The 21376-nt window shown below is 46.6% G+C and overlaps 2 protein-coding genes across 2 annotated transcripts in view; one reads left to right on the forward strand and one right to left on the reverse strand.

Moving 5' to 3' along the window:
- The window catches only part of atp1b2b (ATPase Na+/K+ transporting subunit beta 2b), a 14806-nt gene extending 13635 nt beyond the window's left edge, over window positions 1–1171 (reverse strand). Inside the window, exon 1 of the mRNA XM_061249153.1 lies at window positions 825–1171. Coding sequence (XP_061105137.1) covers window positions 825–930 — 106 coding nt within the window. The 5' untranslated portion in view covers window positions 931–1171. The remainder of the gene's footprint in view (window positions 1–824) is intronic.
- Window positions 1172–14270: 13099 nt separating this feature from the next.
- Window positions 14271–18837, forward strand: LOC133133963 (E3 ubiquitin-protein ligase TRIM35-like). Its single transcript, XM_061250286.1, has 6 exons — window positions 14271–14828; window positions 15729–15824; window positions 15910–16140; window positions 16482–16504; window positions 16985–17103; window positions 17538–18837. The coding sequence occupies exons 1-6, from the start codon at window positions 14427–14429 to the stop codon at window positions 18053–18055; spliced, it is 1389 nt and encodes a 462-aa protein (XP_061106270.1). The 5' UTR covers window positions 14271–14426; the 3' UTR covers window positions 18056–18837.
- Window positions 18838–21376: the final 2539 nt, after the last annotated feature.

Here is a 21376-nt window from a genome sequence, read left to right on the forward strand (position 1 = left end):
CGCGAGTATGTCCCCTGGGCAGACACTGACCCTTGTGCTGATGATAACATTCCAAACACAATTCTGATTGAGGAATTCGATTTCCAAACAATTCATATTAAATATAAAAAACTTCAAACGGTTCACGTCTTCTGCTGCTCATATATTAGACATTTTATCGACGAATGGCACGCAACAGCTAATCCGCATTAGCCAGATATTAAGAGGGTTGCAGTTACTTTTAAACGCAACATGACAATACACCATTTCACAATAATATCAATGCACAGAAAGCTATAGAAAAAAACCCATATATAAATAAAACCGATCATGCAGTGAAAAGTCCAAAGCCAAACTCTGTAAATGATGGGCCATACTGCAAACCCAGGCTCTCCAAATGCGTACTACATGGGCTATTAGCTGTCAGGAAACCCCGAAGGAATCAGGTTCATGGCTTTTTTTTAATGTCGGTTGAACACTTTTTGACTAGCCTACCTATGGGGACGTAGCCTAATAACAATTTCGAAATAATCCAAAGCGCAAAACCTTGGCAATCCAACTATCCGCGTATCGCCATGGTTTGGAAAAAGAACCAGGCTCTCTTGGCGCACAAATACACGAATCGGGTGAAGAGTTGGTTGGTTGCTTCTCTGGAGTCAAAGAATAAAAAGCATCTAAAAACTGAAACAATTACGCAGGCGCAGACCGAGCTGCCATATGTTGCGGTGTAGCGCGCGGAATAGTCATGTTTTAAACATTTCAGGCTCAGGTCTTGCCACTAAGTGACGGTGGTTGACAGAGGTTGTCACGTTAACTTTTTTAGTTCAATTTCACCCAAAACTCACCCCAGCTGCTGGCCGTGCGGCCCAGAAACTCGTGCGTCCGCGGGTTCCAGACGAACTCCTTCCACTCGTCAATGACATCTCCGCAAGACTTCTTATCCTTGGCCATATTGTTTAACGCCTATCTTTGTTCTTCAGAAGCGGAACGCAATTCTTTTTAGTATCTCCGACAGGTTTGCTCAACCCTCTGTACTTAATATGAGAATGGTGAATGCCTTTTTGTAAACTTAGGGCTGACTCTCCGGTCGGTTCATAACGGTATCGCCCCCTGCCCTTATCATACAGCCCGCGGCGGAGTTCGGTGAGGCAGAGAAGTGATTCCGCGTTAAAACTTCTCGTGGGCTTTTGAAACCGCCCCTCCCCTCTCGTCCCTCCTCTTCCAAGCCGCTTTTGTCTCCTCGCCAGTAACGGCGTGACGTCACCATCCGTTCCCTGCGTAGGTTTCGCCTGCACCGCACAACAACACACATGTGCTTTTCCGGAGCAGACAGAGCGTGTTCTGCTCGCAAGATGTCTACGCGTCATGCCCATTCTTAGGGTCCACGCACACACACCCATAACACACACCACACACACACTCCCATAGCACACACCACACACACCATAACACACACCACACACACACTCCCACAACACACACCACACACACACTCCCACAACACACACCACACACACCATATCACACACCACACACACACTCCCACAACACACACCACACACACACTCCCATAACACACACCACACACACACTCCCATAACACACACCACACACACACTCCCATAACACACACCACACACACACTCCCATAACACACACCACACACACTCCCATAACACACACCACACACACACTCCCATAACACATACCACACACACCCTCCCATAGCACACCACACACACACACACACACACCACACACACACTCCCATAATACACATCACACACACCCACCCACAACACACACCACACACACCCTCCCATAGCACACCACACACACACACACACCACACACACACTCCCATAATACACATCACACACACCCACCCATAACACACACACCACACACACTCCCATAACACACACCACACACACACACACTCCCATAACACACACCACACACACACTCCCATAATACACACCACACACACACACACTCCCATAACACACACCACGCACTCCCTCCCATAACACACACCACACACACACTCCCATAACACACACCACACACACACCCATAACACACACCACACACACCCTCCCATAACACACACCACACACACACTCCCATAACACACACCACACACACCCTCCCATAACACACACCACACACACACACACCCATAACACACACCACACATAACCTCCCATAACACACACCCATAACACACACCACACATAACCTCCCATAACACACACCACACACACTCCCTCCCATAACACACACCACACACACACTCCCATAACACACACCACACACACCCTCCCATAACACACACCACACACACACTCCCATAACACACACCACACACACACCCATAACACACACCACATACTCCCATAACACACACCACAAACACACTCCCATAACACACACCACAAACACACACATCCATAACACACACCACACACACCATAACACACACCACACACACACTCCCATAACACACACCCTCCCATAACACACACCACACACACCCTCCCATAACACACACCACATACACCCTCCCATAACACACACCACACACACCCTCCCATAACACACACCACACACACACACCCATAACACACACCACACATAACCTCCCATAACACACACCCATAACACACACCACACATAACCTCCCATAACACACACCACACACACACCCATAACACACACCACACACACTCCCTCCCATAACACACACCACACACACACTCCCATAACACACACCACACACACACACACACACACACCACACACACCCTCCCATAACACACACCACACACACACACCCATAACACACACCACACATAACCTCCCATAACACACACCACACACACACTCCCATAACACACACCACACACACACCCATAACACACACCACACACTCCCATAACACACACCACAAACACACACATCCATAACACACACCACACACACACCCATAACACACACCATAACACACACCACACACTCCCATAACACACACCACAAACACACACATCCATAACACACACCACACACGCCATAACACACACCACACACACACTCCCATAACACACACCACATACACCCTCCCATAACACACACCACACACACACCACATACACCCTCCCATAACACACACACCCATAACACACACCACACACACTCCCATAACACACACCACACACTCCCTCCCATAACACACACCACACACACACTCCCATAACACACACCACATACACCCTCCCATAACACACACCACACACACACCACATACACCCTCCCATAACACACACACCCATAACACACACCACACACACTCCCATAACACACACACCACACACTCCCTCCCATAACACACACCACACACACACGGGTCAGGTATATCAGACGGGTCAGGTATAGTAGTGTGGTGAGGTATAGCAGTGTGGTGAGGTATAGCAGTGGGGTGAGGTATAGCAGTGTGGTGAGGTATAGCAGTGGGGTGAGGTATATCAGACGGGTCAGGTATAGCAGTGTGGTGAGGTATAGCAGTGTGGTGAGGTATAGCAGTGGGGTGAGGTATAGCAGTGGGGTGAGGTATAGCAGTGTGGTGAGGTATAGCAGTGGGGTGAGGTATAGCAGTGGGGTGAGGTATAGCAGACAGGTCAGGTATAGCAGACGGTATAGCTTGCTACATTGGTAGCTAATCTGCAAAAGTCAGTAAATGGTATATTTCCATGGTTTCCCATGTTTTTTTGGTATTTATTTGACATTTTCCTAAATAACGTTTGCGCAGAGAAGATAACTTTCAGAGATAATTTGCCCTAACCAGCTAACTAATATCAGTTCACACGCAGGCTTTGCTTTATGATAGTGTACTTCCTTTTAATGGCATGCAGGAACAAATAGTTTGCGTTGTCTTTTAGCTGATGGTTTACTATTTACGACGTGTGCCTTCATTGGTGCTGCCATTGTCGTGAGACGTCAGACGACTGCTTCTCGTGAAGTCGGGGTAGATGGATTTGTCCAGCATTAGCTATGTTATTGCGATGTTGACCCCACGTGATGATCGAAGCAGATGCTTCATTGCACCTTAAAGTTGTACGTACCGAAGGTACGTTTACAAAAACTTGTTTGATAACACCGTTAATGAAAGTTAGTGTCAATTGTGAGGGGCTAAGTTAATTAACGTTTGGTTACAAAGACAAAATGAGTGTCACGTTTCAGGTCTGTCTCACCATGTTTTATGTTGATTTATGTTTATTCATGTTGTCTTAGTCACGTAGTGTCTTATCATGTATTATGTTAGTCTAGGTTCGTCATGTTGTTTAGTTATGTTTCGTTACGATTTATTTTCTTGTCATGTCTAGTTATGTTTCGTTACGATTATATTACCTGGTTATGTTGAGTGATTATCGTCTTAGTTTCGCTTTGTGTTATGTTTCGATGCATGTTTATTGTTACGTTAACTGGTCGTTGTTATGCATACACTTTTACATGTTTTTCCGCAAACCTTGCGTTCCGCCTTTTCTCTCTCTCTCTCTCTCTCTCGTTCTGTCCTTCACTCCCCTAGTGTATCTATTTGTCTATTTACTAAAACTACTAACGCTAGATCAGGATAGGGTAGAAACTAACAAACTAATCATGTGTTCATGTTACCTTACGTTTCTCGTGCATGTCATTTACTAATTTACTAATGCTAGGGCAGGATATGTTTATTACTAACGATTACTAATCTCCTTGTTAAACTTGTCATCCATCGCACCTGTTTTCCATTTCCTTGCTACGCTCTAACTAATTGTCTACACCTGTCTACACCTGCATTTATAGCCCAGTCGCGCTACTGTTCACTGCGAAATTGTCTGCCTCTGTTTACCACGCAACTCTTGAGCATTATTTACTGTTTGATTACACGTTACGATCCACGCCTGTTTACCGACCATTGTTTATTGATTTCTGTTTTGTGACCATCGTTTGTTTTTTGACTTCGTCCTTGCCTACCGTTTTTGTACTTTTGCTTCGCTGATTGTTTCATGGTTTCGACTCCCGCTTCGTCCACGACTACGCCTCTGCCTGCCGTCCGTCTGTTCATCTGCCCCGCTGACAGCTCTCCTGCTACCGGACCTCCCTGCACGTCTACCGACTACGAGTTTGCCTCTTCCCTCGGCACCGTGCTTTTTGTTTGTTTACTTTTTGTTTGGCTGGATCTACGTGTATGGACTTTGCTTGTGTTGACTACTCTCCTGGGATTCGTCCCGAATAAAGCCCTGAGGGGTCTTTATATTACTATTGTTTCTGAGTCGTGCATTTTGGGTCCAACCCCCACGCACCCGTCTCAGAACAATTTCGCCACAATGGACCCTGCTGACTCTACTGCCATGTTCCATGCCCTCCAGGAACAAGGAGCCATTGTCCAGCAGCATTCACAAGGAATCTCCGAGCTTCACCTGGAGATTCGTGAACTGTGTGCGGAGATGAAGAAGCTCGCTGTCGCGGTCCTGCTACAACCACGGGAGGAGCCTACCCACCCACCCACATCCCCAGCGTTCAACCCCATGCAAACCTGGCAATTCCGGGAGCCTCAACAACCCCCCCCCCGGAGAGGTTCGGTGGAGAACCTGAGAGGTGCAAGGCTTTCCTACTCCAATGTGACTTCGTATTCAGGCAACAGCCCCAGACCTACAACAGCGACGACCGTCGGATAGGCTATGTGATGGGACTGCTGAAGGGGAAGGCATTGGACTGGGCTACTGCAGTGTGGACCGGGGGTTCATCTCCTCCTCGTTACCCGGCCTTCGTCGAGGAGATTCGGAAGGTTTTCCAACACGCATCCAGCGACCAGGAGCCATCCCAGAGACTGATTGCTCTGCGCCAGGGACGGAAGACCGCGGCAGACCACTCCATCGACTTCCGCACCCTCGCGGCGGCCACTAGTTGGAACGATGCGGCGTTGGCGAATCTCTTCCTGGCCAGCCTGAGTGAGACGCTCCAGGACGAGTTGGCGCGACTGGACCCCATCACCCAGCTCGACCAACTCGTGCGCACCACGATCCGCCTGGACAACCGTGCCAGACTACGCCGGTCGGAGAGACCGATCCTTCCCGGCAACCCGTACCCCAGGCAGGGGCCAAATCCTCGACATGAGGAGCAGCAGTTGGAGGGACCGGAACCCATGGACCTGTCCCGGGCCAGTACCAAGATCTCTACCGAGGAACGAGCACGCCGCAGAACCACCGGCTCGTGCTTCTACTGTGGGAGGCCGGGTCACACCCAGGCTCGGTGCTCCTTCAGGACCAGGCGACCAGTAGAGGTGAGAGCAGTCGACAGGCATGAGGGTTCTGACAGAGACAACCATCGTCCCACGCTCACCACCCTGCTGATTCTTCCCGACGGAACAACCCGGGTTAACGCATTGGTGGATTCTGGAGCGGACGCCAACCTCAACGACGAAGTTCTGGTGTCTGAACTGAACATTCCCACCCTCCCTCTACCCCACCCTGAGAATGCGCGGTCGCTGGATGGAAGGACGTTCTGCCGCATGACGCACATCACTATTCCCGTACAACTGATCATTTCTGGGAACCATCGGGAGATGATCCAGTTCCGCGTCATCCAGTCCCCTAATGACCAACTCATCTTGGGATTACCCTGGCTCCAGAAACACAACCCCACGATCAACTGGAGTTCTAACCAAGTGCAAGCATGGGATCCTAAGTGCCATCTGTCCTGCTTGCGTTCCGCCCCACCACCAGCAGAGGGAGTGCCAGCTCTACCACAGACTCCCAAACCCTCCCTGGAGAGGGTCCCCTCTCCTTACCATGACCTGGGCACTGTGTTCTCCAAGACACAAGCTCAGTCTTTGCCGCCTCATCGGCCCTACGACTGCGCCATCGAGCTCCTTCCCGGTTCGTCACTCCCCTCTAGTCGCCTATACAACGTCTCCAGACCAGAAAGGGAGGCTATGGAGAAATACATCCGTGACTGCCTGGCTAACGGACTAATTCGCCCATCTTCCTCTCCCGTCGGTGCGGGATTCTTCTTCGTTCAGAAGAAAGATGGCTCCCTACGCCCGTGCATCGACTACAGGGAGCTGAACAACATCACGGTGAGGAACAAGTATCCTCTGCCCCTGATGGACTCCGCGTTCCACCCACTTCACGAGGCCACCATCTTCACCAAGTTGGATCTCCGCAACGCTTACCACCTGGTCCGTATCCGTGAGGGCGATGAATGGAAGACCGCCTTCAACACCTCTCTCGGACACTTTGAATACCTGGTCATGCCATTCGGCCTCACCAACGCTCCTGCTGTCTTCCAGGCCCTGGTTAATGACGTTCTTCGGGACTTGTTGGGCCGCCATGTGTTCGTCTACCTGGATGACATCTTAATTTACTCTAATAATGCCAAGGATCATGAGAACCACGTCAGGCAAGTGCTACAGAGACTTCTAGAGAACAGATTGTTCATCAAGGCGGAGAAGTGCGTCTTCCACTCTGACACAGTTGAGTTCCTTGGATTCATCCTTGAGAGGGGACGGATCAGGGTGGATCCCAAGAAGATTCTGGCGGTCACCGACTGGCCCACACCCACCTCACGTAAGCAACTCCAGCGCTTCTTGGGATTCGCCAACTTCTACCGAAGGTTCATCTGTTCCTATAGTCAAGTGGTCTCCCCTCTAACCAAGCTCACGTCCCCTGCGGTGCCATTCCGGTGGAGCCCCGAAGCTGAGACGGCCTTCACCAAGGTCAAGAGACTGTTCTCTTCCGCTCCCATCCTGGTTCACCCCGACCCCACCCGCCAGTTTGTGGTTGAGACGGATGCTTCCGACTCGGGGGTGGGAGCTGTGCTCTCTCAGGTGGCGGCCGCGGACAACCGACTACACCCCTGCGCTTTCTTCTCCAAGAAGCTGTCCCCGGCGGAGAGGAATTATGATGTCGGAAATCGCGAACTGCTGGCAGTCAAACTGGCGTTGGAGGAGTGGAGACATTGGCTGGAGGGGTCCGAGAAGCCGTTTATTGTTTGGACCGACCACAAGAACCTGGCATACCTCCAGACAGCCAAGAGGCTGAACTCCCGACAGGCCAGATGGGCACTGTTCTTCGGGAGGTTCAACTTCTCACTCACCTACCGCCCGGGTTCTAAGAACGTTAAGCCTGATGCCCTTTCTCGCCAATTTCACACCTGTCCTGAGCGTGAGGTTCCTGAGAACATCCTTCCGGCCTCCTGCACCGTGGGGTCCATCACCTGGAAGATCGAGTCGGTGATCCAGAGGGCTCTACGGGAGGAACCCGATCCTAGGCCCAACCCCGGATTACGCCTATACGTTCCCGCAGCCGCTCGGACACAGGTGCTGCAATGGGCCCATTCATCCCTCCTTTCCTGCCACCCTGGCTTTACCCGCACCTTGGCGGTGCTGAAGAGGAGATTCTGGTGGAGTTCCATGATCCCCGACACCAGACGCTTCATCAAGGCATGTACCACCTGTGCCAGAAGTAAGGCCTCCCACCAAGCCCCGGCTGGTCTACTCCAACCTCTGCCTGTGCCCAGCCGACCCTGGAGCCACATCGGCGTGGACTTCGTTACCGGACTTCCCCCTTCCGAAGGTAACACCACCATCCTCACTGTGGTGGACCGATTCAGCAAGGCGGCCCACTTCATCCCCCTGCCAGGGTTACCCACTGCCCAAGAGACTGCAGAGGTACTTATCAAGGAAGTGTTCCGCATCCATGGAATCCCCTCAGACATTGTATCCGACCGGGGCCCACAATTCATTTCTCAAGTGTGGAAAGCTTTCTGCCTGGCCCTCGGTGCCACAGCCAGCCTCTCATCCGGCTACCACCCTCAATCCAATGGGCAGACCGAGAGGGCCAACCAGGATTTGGGAGCTGCGCTACGTTGTGTCTCTGCCCAGAATCCGGCCTCATGGAGCAAGATGCTCACCTGGGTTGAGTATGCGCACAACACCCTTCCATGCGCCGCCACCGGAAAGTCTCGGTTCGAGATCTCTCTAGGCTACCAACCTCCGTTGTTTCCCGACCAAGAAGCTGAGATCGCTGTTCCCTCCCTCGCCACCCACATGAAACGATGTGCCAAGATTTGGAGGGACGCCAAGGCCGCGCTCTTACGCACGGCAGATCGTAATCGGCGTTTTGCTGATCGCCACCGCACTCCAGCTCCGGCCTACAAACCAGGTGACTCCGTCTGGCTGTCCACTAAGGACATTCCCCTCCAAGCCACTTCCCACAAATTGCAACCCCGCTTTATTGGTCCCTTTAAGATCCACAGAATCATCAACCCTTCCTCTGTTAAACTGTCACTCCCTGCTTCCCTTAAGATTCACCCAACATTCCATGTCTCATGTATTAAGCCTGTATCCTCTCACCCCATATGTCCCCCGGATCCCCCACCACCTCCCCCCCGCATTATTGACAACCACCCCGCATTCACTGTTAAGAAACTCTTGAACATTCGTAAGAGGGGCCGTGGGGTGCAATACTTGGTTGACTGGGAGGGCTATGGCCCTGAGGAGCGTTCCTGGGTCGCTCCCAGTCTCATTCTGGACAAATCGCTCATCCGAGACTTCCATCGTGACCACCCTGATAAATTCCAAGGACCGCCAGGAGTCGGTCGTTAAGGGGGGGGGGTCCTGTCACGTTTCAGGTCTGTCTCACCATGTTTTATGTTGATTTATGTTTATTCATGTTGTCTTAGTCACGTAGTGTCTTATCATGTATTATGTTAGTCTAGGTTCGTCATGTTGTTTAGTTATGTTTCGTTACGATTTATTTTCTTGTCATGTCTAGTTATGTTTCGTTACGATTATATTACCTGGTTATGTTGAGTGATTATCGTCTTAGTTTCGCTTTGTGTTATGTTTCGATGCATGTTTATTGTTACGTTAACTGGTCGTTGTTATGCATACACTTTTACATGTTTTTCCGCAAACCTTGCGTTCCGCCTTTTCTCTCTCTCTCTCTCTCTCTCGTTCTGTCCTTCACTCCCCTAGTGTATCTATTTGTCTATTTACTAAAACTACTAACGCTAGATCAGGATAGGGTAGAAACTAACAAACTAATCATGTGTTCATGTTACCTTACGTTTCTCGTGCATGTCATTTACTAATTTACTAATGCTAGGGCAGGATATGTTTATTACTAACGATTACTAATCTCCTTGTTAAACTTGTCATCCATCGCACCTGTTTTCCATTTCCTTGCTACGCTCTAACTAATTGTCTACACCTGTCTACACCTGCATTTATAGCCCAGTCGCGCTACTGTTCACTGCGAAATTGTCTGCCTCTGTTTACCACGCAACTCTTGAGCATTATTTACTGTTTGATTACACGTTACGATCCACGCCTGTTTACCGACCATTGTTTATTGATTTCTGTTTTGTGACCATCGTTTGTTTTTTGACTTCGTCCTTGCCTACCGTTTTTGTACTTTTGCTTCGCTGATTGTTTCATGGTTTCGACTCCCGCTTCGTCCACGACTACGCCTCTGCCTGCCGTCCGTCTGTTCATCTGCCCCGCTGACAGCTCTCCTGCTACCGGACCTCCCTGCACGTCTACCGACTACGAGTTTGCCTCTTCCCTCGGCACCGTGCTTTTTGTTTGTTTACTTTTTGTTTGGCTGGATCTACGTGTATGGACTTTGCTTGTGTTGACTACTCTCCTGGGATTCGTCCCGAATAAAGCCCTGAGGGGTCTTTATATTACTATTGTTTCTGAGTCGTGCATTTTGGGTCCAACCCCCATGCACCCGTCTCAATGAGGCTAACCGTGGGTATCGTTAGCGTTATCTGTAGCAGCTAGCGAACTTTACAGCATTTTTTTGACGTACCGTAAATCCTCAAATTGTGTCCGGGGTCTTTTATTGACTTAGGCTGCACAAAGCACCGGCCTTTATTTGGGGCAGGCTTGTATTCGAGGCAGGCTCGAATACAAGGCTTCTGTTGTAGAATTTTATTCTTAGAAATGAAGTAAAAGGCTACACTTAAAGTGGGCCAACATTGTTCAACACTTCCTGTAACCGTCCATCCATCCATCATCACCCGCTTATCCGGAGTCGGGTCGCGGTGGCAGTAGGCAAAGCCGGGTATTCCACGCGTCCCTCTCCCCAGCAACGCATTCTAGCTTCTCCTGGGGGATCCCGAGGCGTTCCCAGGCCAGGAGAGATATGTAATCTCTCCAGCGGGCTCTGGGTCTCCCTCGGGGTCTCCGCCCAGTTGGAAAACCTCCAAAGGGAGGCGCCCGGGAGGCATCCTGATCAGATGCCTGAACCACCTCAATTGGCTCCTTTCGACGCGAAGAAGCAGTGGCTCTACTCCGAGCTCCCTCCGGACGTCTGAGCTCCTCACCCTATCTCTAAGGCTGAGCCCAGCCACCCTATGGAGGAAGCTCATTTCGGCCGCTTGTTTCCGCGATCTCGTTCTTTCGGTCACTACCCAAAGCTCGTGACCATAGGTGAGGGTTGGGACGTAGATCGACCGGTAAATCGAGAGCTTTACTGCTGACGCTGCACCGATCCGCCTGTCGATCTCACGCTCCCTTCTACCCTCACTCGTGAACAAGACCCCGAGATACTTGAACTCCTTCACTTGGGGCAAAGACTCGTTCCCAACCCGGAGGGAGCAATCCACCGTTTTTCCTGTAACCGTTCAGAAATCAATTAGTGTAGGCTACACCGTTTGGTAAGTAATAGTGTCAGTCTTAACAGACTTAGTTTATTGCAAATATTCTCAAACACAATAAATCACATACAAGTCCAGAATCCATGAAATAACAACTTGCCAGACACGCCTTCATGAACAATAACAAATTAGCGTAGATAACAGCAAGTTAAGGATCTTTTTTTCCTGAAGTGCGTTTTATTGTGAGACATGCGTTTCGTTTGGAGCAGCATACCGGTAGGCTATCAAAAGATTTTCGCTTTGGTTTGGGATTTAATTTACTTTTGGACTGTTTGATTCTATTGCTAAATGTTGGGACTGATGGGCACTGAAATCTGGGGGGTATTTGATGGTTCACTATTAAGTTTTATGTAGTTGAAAGTGTCAGGATTTCCACCCGTCTGTTTATTGCGAGCCAAGGAAGCCGCTTTCATTCATTCATTGAACATGCGCTGTGCTGTAAATACATGGAAACCTTATTCCGTAGCCAAGTAGCCTAAATTGAGTTAATTTTTTAATTTTGCCTGATTTACTTTTTATTAAATTCGTAGGCTGGAATGCCTTGCGGCAACAATTGTGTTTAAATGTATACTGCTTCAGCCTTTGGCAAGCTACTTAGAAGCGGGCGGCAAGCTACTGGTAGCTTGAGAGCAACGTGTCGGAGACCCATGGTGTAGGACAACGACTTTTCATTGGCAACAGTATTAAACCAACCAACAATATAAAATATTAAGAAGAGCTCTTTTATTTAATTGAGTTAAATCGAAACAATGTCTTCTAGTGCTCATGGACTGATGGCCCTACTTGTAGGCAATATTACCCCGGCTTGTATTTGGGGACCGGCCTTTATTTGTCCGAATCGGCCACGCCCCCGGCTATTATCCGAGGCCCGGCTTCAAATAGAATCCCGGACACAATTTGAGCATTTACTGTAGCTATGTAACTAACGTTAACGTTAGGTATGCAACTTTATTTAACTGTCAGGTAAAAAGAAAGTGGGGACCCTTGTGAACCACTGGTGTGGATTGTGCAAGCACTAAATAACAATATGAACTTATCTACTACATTAAGTAGATGTGTCAATTATTTTGATGATCAATATATTCGATTGTTTGAGATTATATAGCCTACATTTTATGGTTGTTAAAACATTTGGTGAAGAAAAATATCTTAAATAGGTTTTTGTCCATCCACTAGGTGGCGGTGTACGCACCCATTACATTATGCAGACTTCCATAAATATTTCCCCTCCTTAAAATCTTCATCTGGTAAAAACATTATATAACTTCTCATTATATAACTTAGACATATTCCTTACAGTCTTACAAATAACACAATTTATAAGATTGTCTCGTGAATATGAGGAATTATTACATGTTATTATTTGATGTATACATAGATGGCATGAGTTACATGGATATATAATAGGATATATGATACTTTGGGAGTTGGTAATCATTTGGAGAAAGATGAGATGAGCAAAAGACCTACTGCTTAAATGGTTATGCAAATAAGTATTTCAGTCCAATCTACTGTCATCAGGCTCCTTGTTTGTTATATGTATGCATACAGACTGATAAACATTGCAGTAATTTAACCTGTAAAGGTAAAATGCATAAAATTCCCAGGTCATGAGTTTGGCTCATATCGTGGAAATATCCTCTTTTTCCTATTTCAGCAGAGGGTGAAGAACCCGGTTCAACACAATCAGAGTATTCTAAGACTTTATTCGTCGCTTGCAAGCCAATAAAGAATTGGGGGTATGTGCTCACCGACACTTTCCCCCAAAATGCAACAAGGGGCCGTCCCCTTTTTACCTGTCTCTTCGCTGAACACATGACAGAGTTTAAAGCTGTCTAAGCATTCACCAGTCTTGTCCAAGGTACAATGTTTAAGATTTCTAAAGATGTTTACTACCAAAGGGTATGTGTATCATATTGCGTATCCTATTGTGGTGCCCTGTCGCGTAGTGGTTAAGGGACATGACTCCCCCAAGGTTGGTGGTTCGATCCCCGGTGTAGCCACAATAAGATCCGCACAGCCGTTGGGCCCATCAACAAGACCCTTAACCCTACATTGCTCCAGGTGAGGATTGTCTCCTGCTTAGTCTAATCAACTGTACGTCGCTCTGGATAAGAGTGTCTGCCAAAAGCAATTAATGTAATATTGATTGCTCATCAGGGGGCTGGGTTGGTGTGAGCGCATTAAATACACAGAAGTCAGGGCTTGATATCATACCTTATCTTTTCTCGTAAACAGCCTCCCCTTATCAACTTGCCACAAGCTGCAGTTTGGCAGACTGTCTTAATGTATAAAAACACAGTTTATGCATACTTATACATTGTAGGATTTATAAAACATACAAAAGTCAGGATTTAGAAAATTTCCCTCTACAATCAGACTTTGCCTCTGCCCCAAATTACTTGGGCTCAGCCCCAAATGTATTCAAACGAAACTGCAGATTTAGCAGAAGCTTAGAACAGATGGAGACAGAATGTCACTGATAAACTCGTGTGTCAAACAGGAAGAGGGAAGCTCAGAACAGATGGAGACAGAATGTCACTGGTAAACTGGGGTGTCAAACAGGAAGTACAGTTTCTCACAGACGCTTTAGATACAGTTTTTCAAAATAGTTCCTCAGGAATAAAAATAGACAAGGATTCATTTAAAGACATTTCATTTTGAATAGCAGTAAAGGAAAGTAAAACTAAACAACAGATTTAGCAGAAGCCATTACTGAGCTCAGAACAGACGGAGGTAGAATGGCATCTGCATCTTCTCTCCTGGAAGAGGAGCCCTCCTGTCCTGTGTGCTCTGAAATCTTCAGGGATCCTGTTGTCCTGAGATGCAGTCACAGCTTCTGTAAGGCCTGTCTGCAGCATTGGTGGAGAGAGAAGGGATCTCAGGAGTGCCCAGTTTGCAGGAGAAGATCTTCTGAGGATGAACCTCCCTGTAACCTGTCTCTGAGGAATACCTGTGAGGCGTTCTTAAAGGAGAGAAGTCAGAGACCTGAAGCAGGATCTGAAGTGCTCTGCAGTCTGCACAGTGAGAAACTCAAACTCTTCTGTCTGGATGATTATGAACGCCTTTGTGTCGACTGTTTAACTGGATCACACAGAAATCACAACGTATGTCCAATGGAGGAGGCTGTGCTGAAATCTAAAGTAAGTAAATAAATGATTCTCGAAACTACAAACAAGTTTGGTGGATCAAATACTGCTTTGTTTGTGAAAACTTCAGAAAAACATGAAAACCACAAACCTTGACCAGTTTTAGAGGCTGCAGAAACGTAAAGGTAGCTGTTTGATAACAGAATTGAAACTTTAATTGTTTTATTATTGTTTGCTTGGAAACAAAATGAATTTTTGTATTTTACAAAATTCATTTGTATATTCTTGGTGAATGAAAATGATTTGGATTATGAAAAAGTTGGTTTTGTGGAGCGCTTGGTGAAGTTTATCAAGCAGCTCAACTCAAAACATAAAATTTAAAAATGTATTTTATAATTATTCATTGTTAATATTCAATCATTTATATTGAAGATTAATAATTTTCATTATTTTATAGAATGAAGTATTTGCTGTAGTTCCAAAGATGAACCATTTTAGTTCTCAGGCCTGACTGCAGTTTGAGCTACTCATTACGTGTCACATGACTGACAGAGAGAGACAGGAGGGAGGGGCAGGAGTGTGGAGACATTCTCAGAGCTGTGTTAGGGAGCAGTGCTCAGCATGGGACAGTAGGGGTCAAAGTTCATGCCTCAGGTTATTGTGCTGTATCGTAAATTAAACATTTTTTTGAATGGAATTTTCACTAAAAAATAGAGTGTTTAAGTTTAGTAACGTTGTGCAGTCACACCTATTTACCTGGCATGTCCTGTCATAGAGGCAGGGCACTGATATGTGTCTCAGTGAGCACAGTGTTTTTACACAAGCTGTGACCTGAGTCTCCATTCTGGTTCCCCTCTGTCTGTGCAGGGGCTGTCTGTGCTGTCTGTGTAGGCAGTGAAGTTTACTGTGGGTCTGTTTCCTCAGTAAAGTGTGGACTCTGTCATTTCTTTCCAGAAGAAAATCAGGACTGCACTGGCTCCACTGCAGAAGAAGCTAGAAGCCTTTAATGCAGTGAAACTAATCTGTGATCAAACAGCAGAGCACATCAAGGTACTGTACTGAGGCCTTTAAATCACAGTGTTGAAAATGCAGCACTGGATTGTGCTGAAATGATGGTGAATAATGTTTATTCCAGAGCCAGGCCCAGCACACAGAAAGACAGATAAAGATGGAGTTTGAGAAACTTCAGAAGTTCCTAAAGGATGAAGAGGCAGCCAGGATCACTGCACTGAGGGAGGAAGAGGAGCAGAAGAGTCAGATGATGAAGAAGAAGATTGAGAAGATCACAGAACAGATAGCATCCCTTTCAGAACAAATCAGAGCCATAGAACAGGAGCTGGGAGCTGAAGATGTCTCATTCCTGCAGGTAAACCCTGTTCACTCACTGTTTGTAGGACTCTATGCAAACTGCTGTTAATGCTCACACACATTCATTTATACAATATAGTATTCTCTTAAGCACCATTTCATGTGAACTAGCAAATATCATCAAATCTCTTTATACTTATCTGGCTTGATAAAGCTTTGGTCTCCTTTTTATCATCAACCTGCTACACCCACACTAAACATGAATAACCATGTTACAGCAGCACATTTATTTTTCTATGTCATATCTAAAGCATGTTCAGTCAGATATGTGGTTTCTAACACATTATTAATGGGCTGAGTATGGACTATAGTGAGAATAATTCACTCTCCTTATTTCAGATCTACAAGGACGAACAAAACAGGTAAGCAAACTCCATCCTCTCTCATCAGTGTAAATATGAAAAGTAGTTTATTAGCTCTGTAGTGTTCTAACAGTGAGGTACTGTGGAATGTGTTTGAAATGCCTCTCTCTGTAATAATTACTGCAGTTTAGTAATGACTACATATGTAGGGAACATTTAAAAATATTAAAGTTATTAAATTAATATTTGCCTTTAATATAGTGTGTGTCCCTCAGTGGGGCTGTGAGTGTGTGTCTCTCAGTGGGGCTGTGAGTGTGTGTCTCTCAGTGGGGCTGTGAGTGTGTGTTTCTCAGTGGGGCTGTGAGTGTGTGTCTCTCAGTAGGGCTGTGAGTGTGTGTCTCACAGTGGGGCTGTGTGGCAGAACGCTGGGAGGGATGGAGCCATTTTCTTACAGAATGAAGATCTGATGTTGCTGCTGATAATCTTCTATGGTAATAAAACCACGCCCACAGCACAAGTGACTCCTGAATATTATTGCAGAGCCCAGTGCACACTGGGGGATCCAGAGAAGGTCTCAGGAGTGCTGATTGATGTGGCCAAGCACCTGGGCAATCTGAAGTACAGAGTGTGGGAGAAGATGCTGGGGACTGTTCAATACAGTGAGTACTGGGGGCAGGGAGCTCCACATTGTCACTGTACAGGGGGAATCTTCAGCATCCTTTCCACAAGCTGATGAAGCCAGTCAGAGTCATATTGGTCCTGTCTGTGTAAGAGCCCTGGAGTGAAGAGACTGAGCACCAGTCCTTAATCTCACTGATGCTCTTAATTAAATGCTGCTTTAAGAGTGATACTGTATTTAAGGGGAAGGACAGGAGCTACACAAACACTGACAGGCTTTGCTCCCTCTTACAGGGATTATACAATGTGTGATTTATGAAATATTATCCTTTAGTTCTGGTGCTTCTCTCACACATGTATCTGAGGCTAGAATGTTGTTCTTGTGAAACCCAGTTTATATCATTAGGAGCCCATTGTGTCTGACGGTTTCCCTTTGTGCAGATCAGTGCTGACGTCTCATTTTCTGTCCCTTCAGCTCCTGTGACTCTGGACCCAAACACAGCACATCCCAAACTCTCCCTGTCTGAGGATCTGACCAGTGTGAGATGCAGTGGTGAGAGACAACAGGTTCCTGATAATCCCGAGAGATTTCATACAGGGTGCTGTGTGCTAGGCTCTGAGGGATTCAGCTCAGGGAGACACTGCTGGGATGTAGAAGTGGGGGATAATGAGTACTGGGCGGTGGGTGTGGTTAAAGAGTCCTTCAGCAGGAAAGGGGATGTGGATCCGAGCCCAGCAGTAGGAGTGTGGGGTATTGAGCAGTACAGGAGTGGGAAATACACAGCCATGACCTCCCCACCTACAGTCCTCACTGTGCAGAGGAAACTCCAGAGGGTCAGAGTGCAGCTGGACTGGGACAGGGGGGAGGTGTCATTCTCTGACCGCAGTGACAACACTCCTCTCTACACTTTTAAACACTCCTTCACTGAGAGACTGTTTCCATTCTTTGGTCCGTCTCCTCACAGGATGCAGATCTGTCCACTGTTTCTGTGAGTATAAAATAGCACTGAGGGATTGTGGGTAAACATCCACTGAAATAACAGGGCTTTATTTAGTCACTTCTGAGCAGGTTTATAAAAATATTTGCAGATTAAACAAAAACTAAATTATTTGAATAGTAAATGCTATTTAATTTCTTTGATATAACCTCACAATGTAAATGCTGAGTAATTCCTGTGTTAAATAGTGGTATTGTAAGTACACTGGTATGTGTGTAACGGGAAATAGGCTTAGGACATTGTCAAATTAAATGGATATTAGGCTATTTAAAGGCATGTGAAGCTGTGAACTGTAAAATAGACAGGATGTATGCCCACAAGTGGTAGCCTTACTATTTGAATGCTAGCCTACTGGCTATTAGCTTTCAGTACATTCAGTCAATTGATGCTGCATGTATTACAACTGAAATGTACCTTTGTATGGCAAAGAGATATTGTAACAGATGATTGTGGAAAGAGCAGATTTGTCATAAATAGGAACATTTAAGAAAGTCCTGTTTTCCTGTATGAAACAGGTCTATACTTACCTGTTGTGGGGACCCCCTTAATTGGGACCTGGAACACATGTTATAAAATAAGGAACCGTTGCTAAAACAATAGTATCATAAAATAGTGTATACACACGCACACCCAACCGCACATGACACACACTAAGGCCATACAGACAAACGCACACCACACACCCACATAGACTGTATAACCACACACCTGTAACACACTCTACACACACAGACCATATAACCACACACACCCATCACACACACCCCGACCTTATAACTACACACCCGGGAAACTCACATTGTTCCCATGGCAGCTGTTTGTCTGTCAGCATGGCTGACGGGTGAGGTATAGCAGACAGGTGAGGTATAGCAGTGGGGTGAGGTATAGCAGTCAGGTCAGGTATAGCAGTGGGGTGAGGTATAGCAGACAGGTGAGGTATAGCAGTGGGGTGAGGTATAGCAGAGAGGTGAGGTATAGCAGTGGGGTGAGGTATAGCAGACAGGTCAGGTATAGCAGACAGGTCAGGTATAGCAGTGGCGTGAGGTATAGCAGACAGGTCAGGTAGAGCAGTGGGGTGAGGTATAGCAGACAGGTCAGGTATAGCAGGAAGGTGAGGTATAGCAGACAGGTGAGGTATAGCAGTGGGGTCAGGTATAGCAGACAGGTCAGGTATAGCAGTGGGGTCAGGTATAACAGGGGGGCCAGGTATAGCAGTGGGGTGAGGTATAGTAGCACCTTTGAATATGTGCACATGCCCTCATTTGTTAGGAGTATAACATTGCAAATATGAAAATCTGAAAAAAATATTTTTTTTCTCAATTGGCACAATCTTCATTGATGCAATCTCTTGTGATCACATGTAAAACACTACCATTCAGAACGCTAAACTCAAATCACCAATCACACCATTTACTCCTCATTTGGGCACACCTGTTGCTTTTCAGTGAGCAATCACAGCTTTAGCAATGAAAGGGGCAAAGGTGAGCTCTCCTGTGTTGGAGAACAATGGATGCCAACTTTGCAGAGAGAGGCAGAGTGAGAGTGGGAAGGGGGGGGGGGGGTCATCGGCCAGCGTGTCATTGATCAGGTTCCTGGCCCGCTAGTTTTACGGTTGCTTACTCACTAAAATGGAATGCTTAGACAAAAGCATCAAAACCTTAACTTTTGTAACCATGCCCTAAACAAAGGCACCGAGAGTACAAACACAATGTACACACACAGTGAAATCTCTTGCGATCATTGGAAAAGCAGAGAGAGAGAGAGTGTGTACAATATAGTTCTACAATATTGGGTCTGTCGCAGATCACGCAACATTCCATAATATGAGCCATGTCAGTATATCAACGCTGCCGCATCTTGCAATGAACAGCTGTCCAGTTTTAGTTTGAGTGGAACAGTGTTAGAGTCAAAGATCTTCCCTATGACTGTGCAAATGTCACTGTATTATACTGTAATCGAGTATTGGCAGTAGATTGTGTCCTATTTTCACTGCATAGATCCATTCAGACAGCGCAGTATGTGCCTGAGGCAGGGGCCATTTTGGGCGGCCATATTTTCCCCGTTGCCTGGCCAGGGATGATGTTGCTTGTGATGTGGACGAGGTGATGTGGCCAGACCCTAACAGAAGGTGCAATCTACAAACCATCCACCCCATCCCTTACAATATTATGTCATTATTTTTGTTTCCTTGAGTTTACAGTAACATATTGTATTGATTACTATACTGTAATTCTAATTTTCTTTGTGTTTTTTGCTTGTTGTAAAAACCTGGAATGGAAAAAAAAAAGCTGTATTTATTTTTCTCTGAAGTCTTTCTATTTATGTGTTCGTTGAAATGTGAGTAGATGTACTGTACTGGAACAATCTTTCACAGAAGCCTGTATGAGAAAATGTAAAAGTATACAAAGCACTAAAGACAGCAGTATTTTGTATAAAGTATATCAGAGTGTTGTTGCTACTTTGAAAGCGTAATTCAAATGGTGGATGTGTGTATCATGTTGCAAAAATGCCATTTTGAAAAAGTCTTATTTGGCTTGTGTGTAGAGTTTTGACTCAATGAGGCAAATTCCACAGTGGTCGAGTGTGTACATCACCAAGGCGTCCTCCATCACCATTCAACCCCTGGCCCCGACAATAGTGCCCATCTCATCTCTGTCCTGGACTCACTACATGACATCCTCACTCCAGCCGAGCAGACGGATGGCCCAGAGCAGCCCAGGGACGTTGTCATCAGGGACAACGTGAGTTTCCACCGGGCTGCTCTGGTCCACTACTGGTTAATCGAGCAGCCACGTTTTTCCGTTCTTTATCTACCCGCATATTCTCCATTTACAGCCCTATAGAGGAGTTTTTTTCAGCGTGGCGTTGGAATTGTATAGCTGCTGAAGCATATCAGGGCTGGATTCATCCAGCTGCTGAAGCATATCAGGGCTGGATTCGTCATGCCAGGTGATACTTTCCCCGCTGCTTGGTCTGGGAGAACACTGCCTGTGATGTCGATGAGGTCCTGTGGCCAGACAGAAACGAAAGGCAGGATGCAACCTAATTTTATTTTTCTTTTCAGTATATGCAGAAGGCTTATTTCCTTTTTCTATTGTTTGTCCTGTATGAAGAACACTTTACAAATCCAACTGTGTTTGCTGAGATGTATACAGGATTTCAGAATTTAAAAAATGATATTCTTGTATTTGTGTTTTATATTTGAGTATGAAAACATAGCAGTTTACAACAGGCTACTGAATGTACAGTATGTAGTGTAACACTGGAAATGCAAAAGGCCTAGATTATCATAGTAGTGTTTTCCACTGAGCACCTC

Source organism: Conger conger, chromosome 7 (genome assembly GCF_963514075.1).
Source record: "Conger conger chromosome 7, fConCon1.1, whole genome shotgun sequence".
NCBI lineage: Eukaryota > Metazoa > Chordata > Actinopteri > Anguilliformes > Congridae > Conger > Conger conger.

Excerpts from the sequence above, each read along its gene's own strand:
- LOC133133963 (XM_061250286.1), top strand. The coding sequence starts at position 14,427 with ATGGCATCTGCATCTTCTCTCCTGGAAGAGGAGCCCTCCTGTCCTGTG. Across the intron at positions 16,505-16,984 it reads TACAAGGACGAACAAAACAG|AGCCCAGTGCACACTGGGGG; the intron begins GTAAGCAAACTC and ends ATATTATTGCAG. Across the intron at positions 17,104-17,537 it reads GCTGGGGACTGTTCAATACA|CTCCTGTGACTCTGGACCCA; the intron begins GTGAGTACTGGG and ends CTGTCCCTTCAG.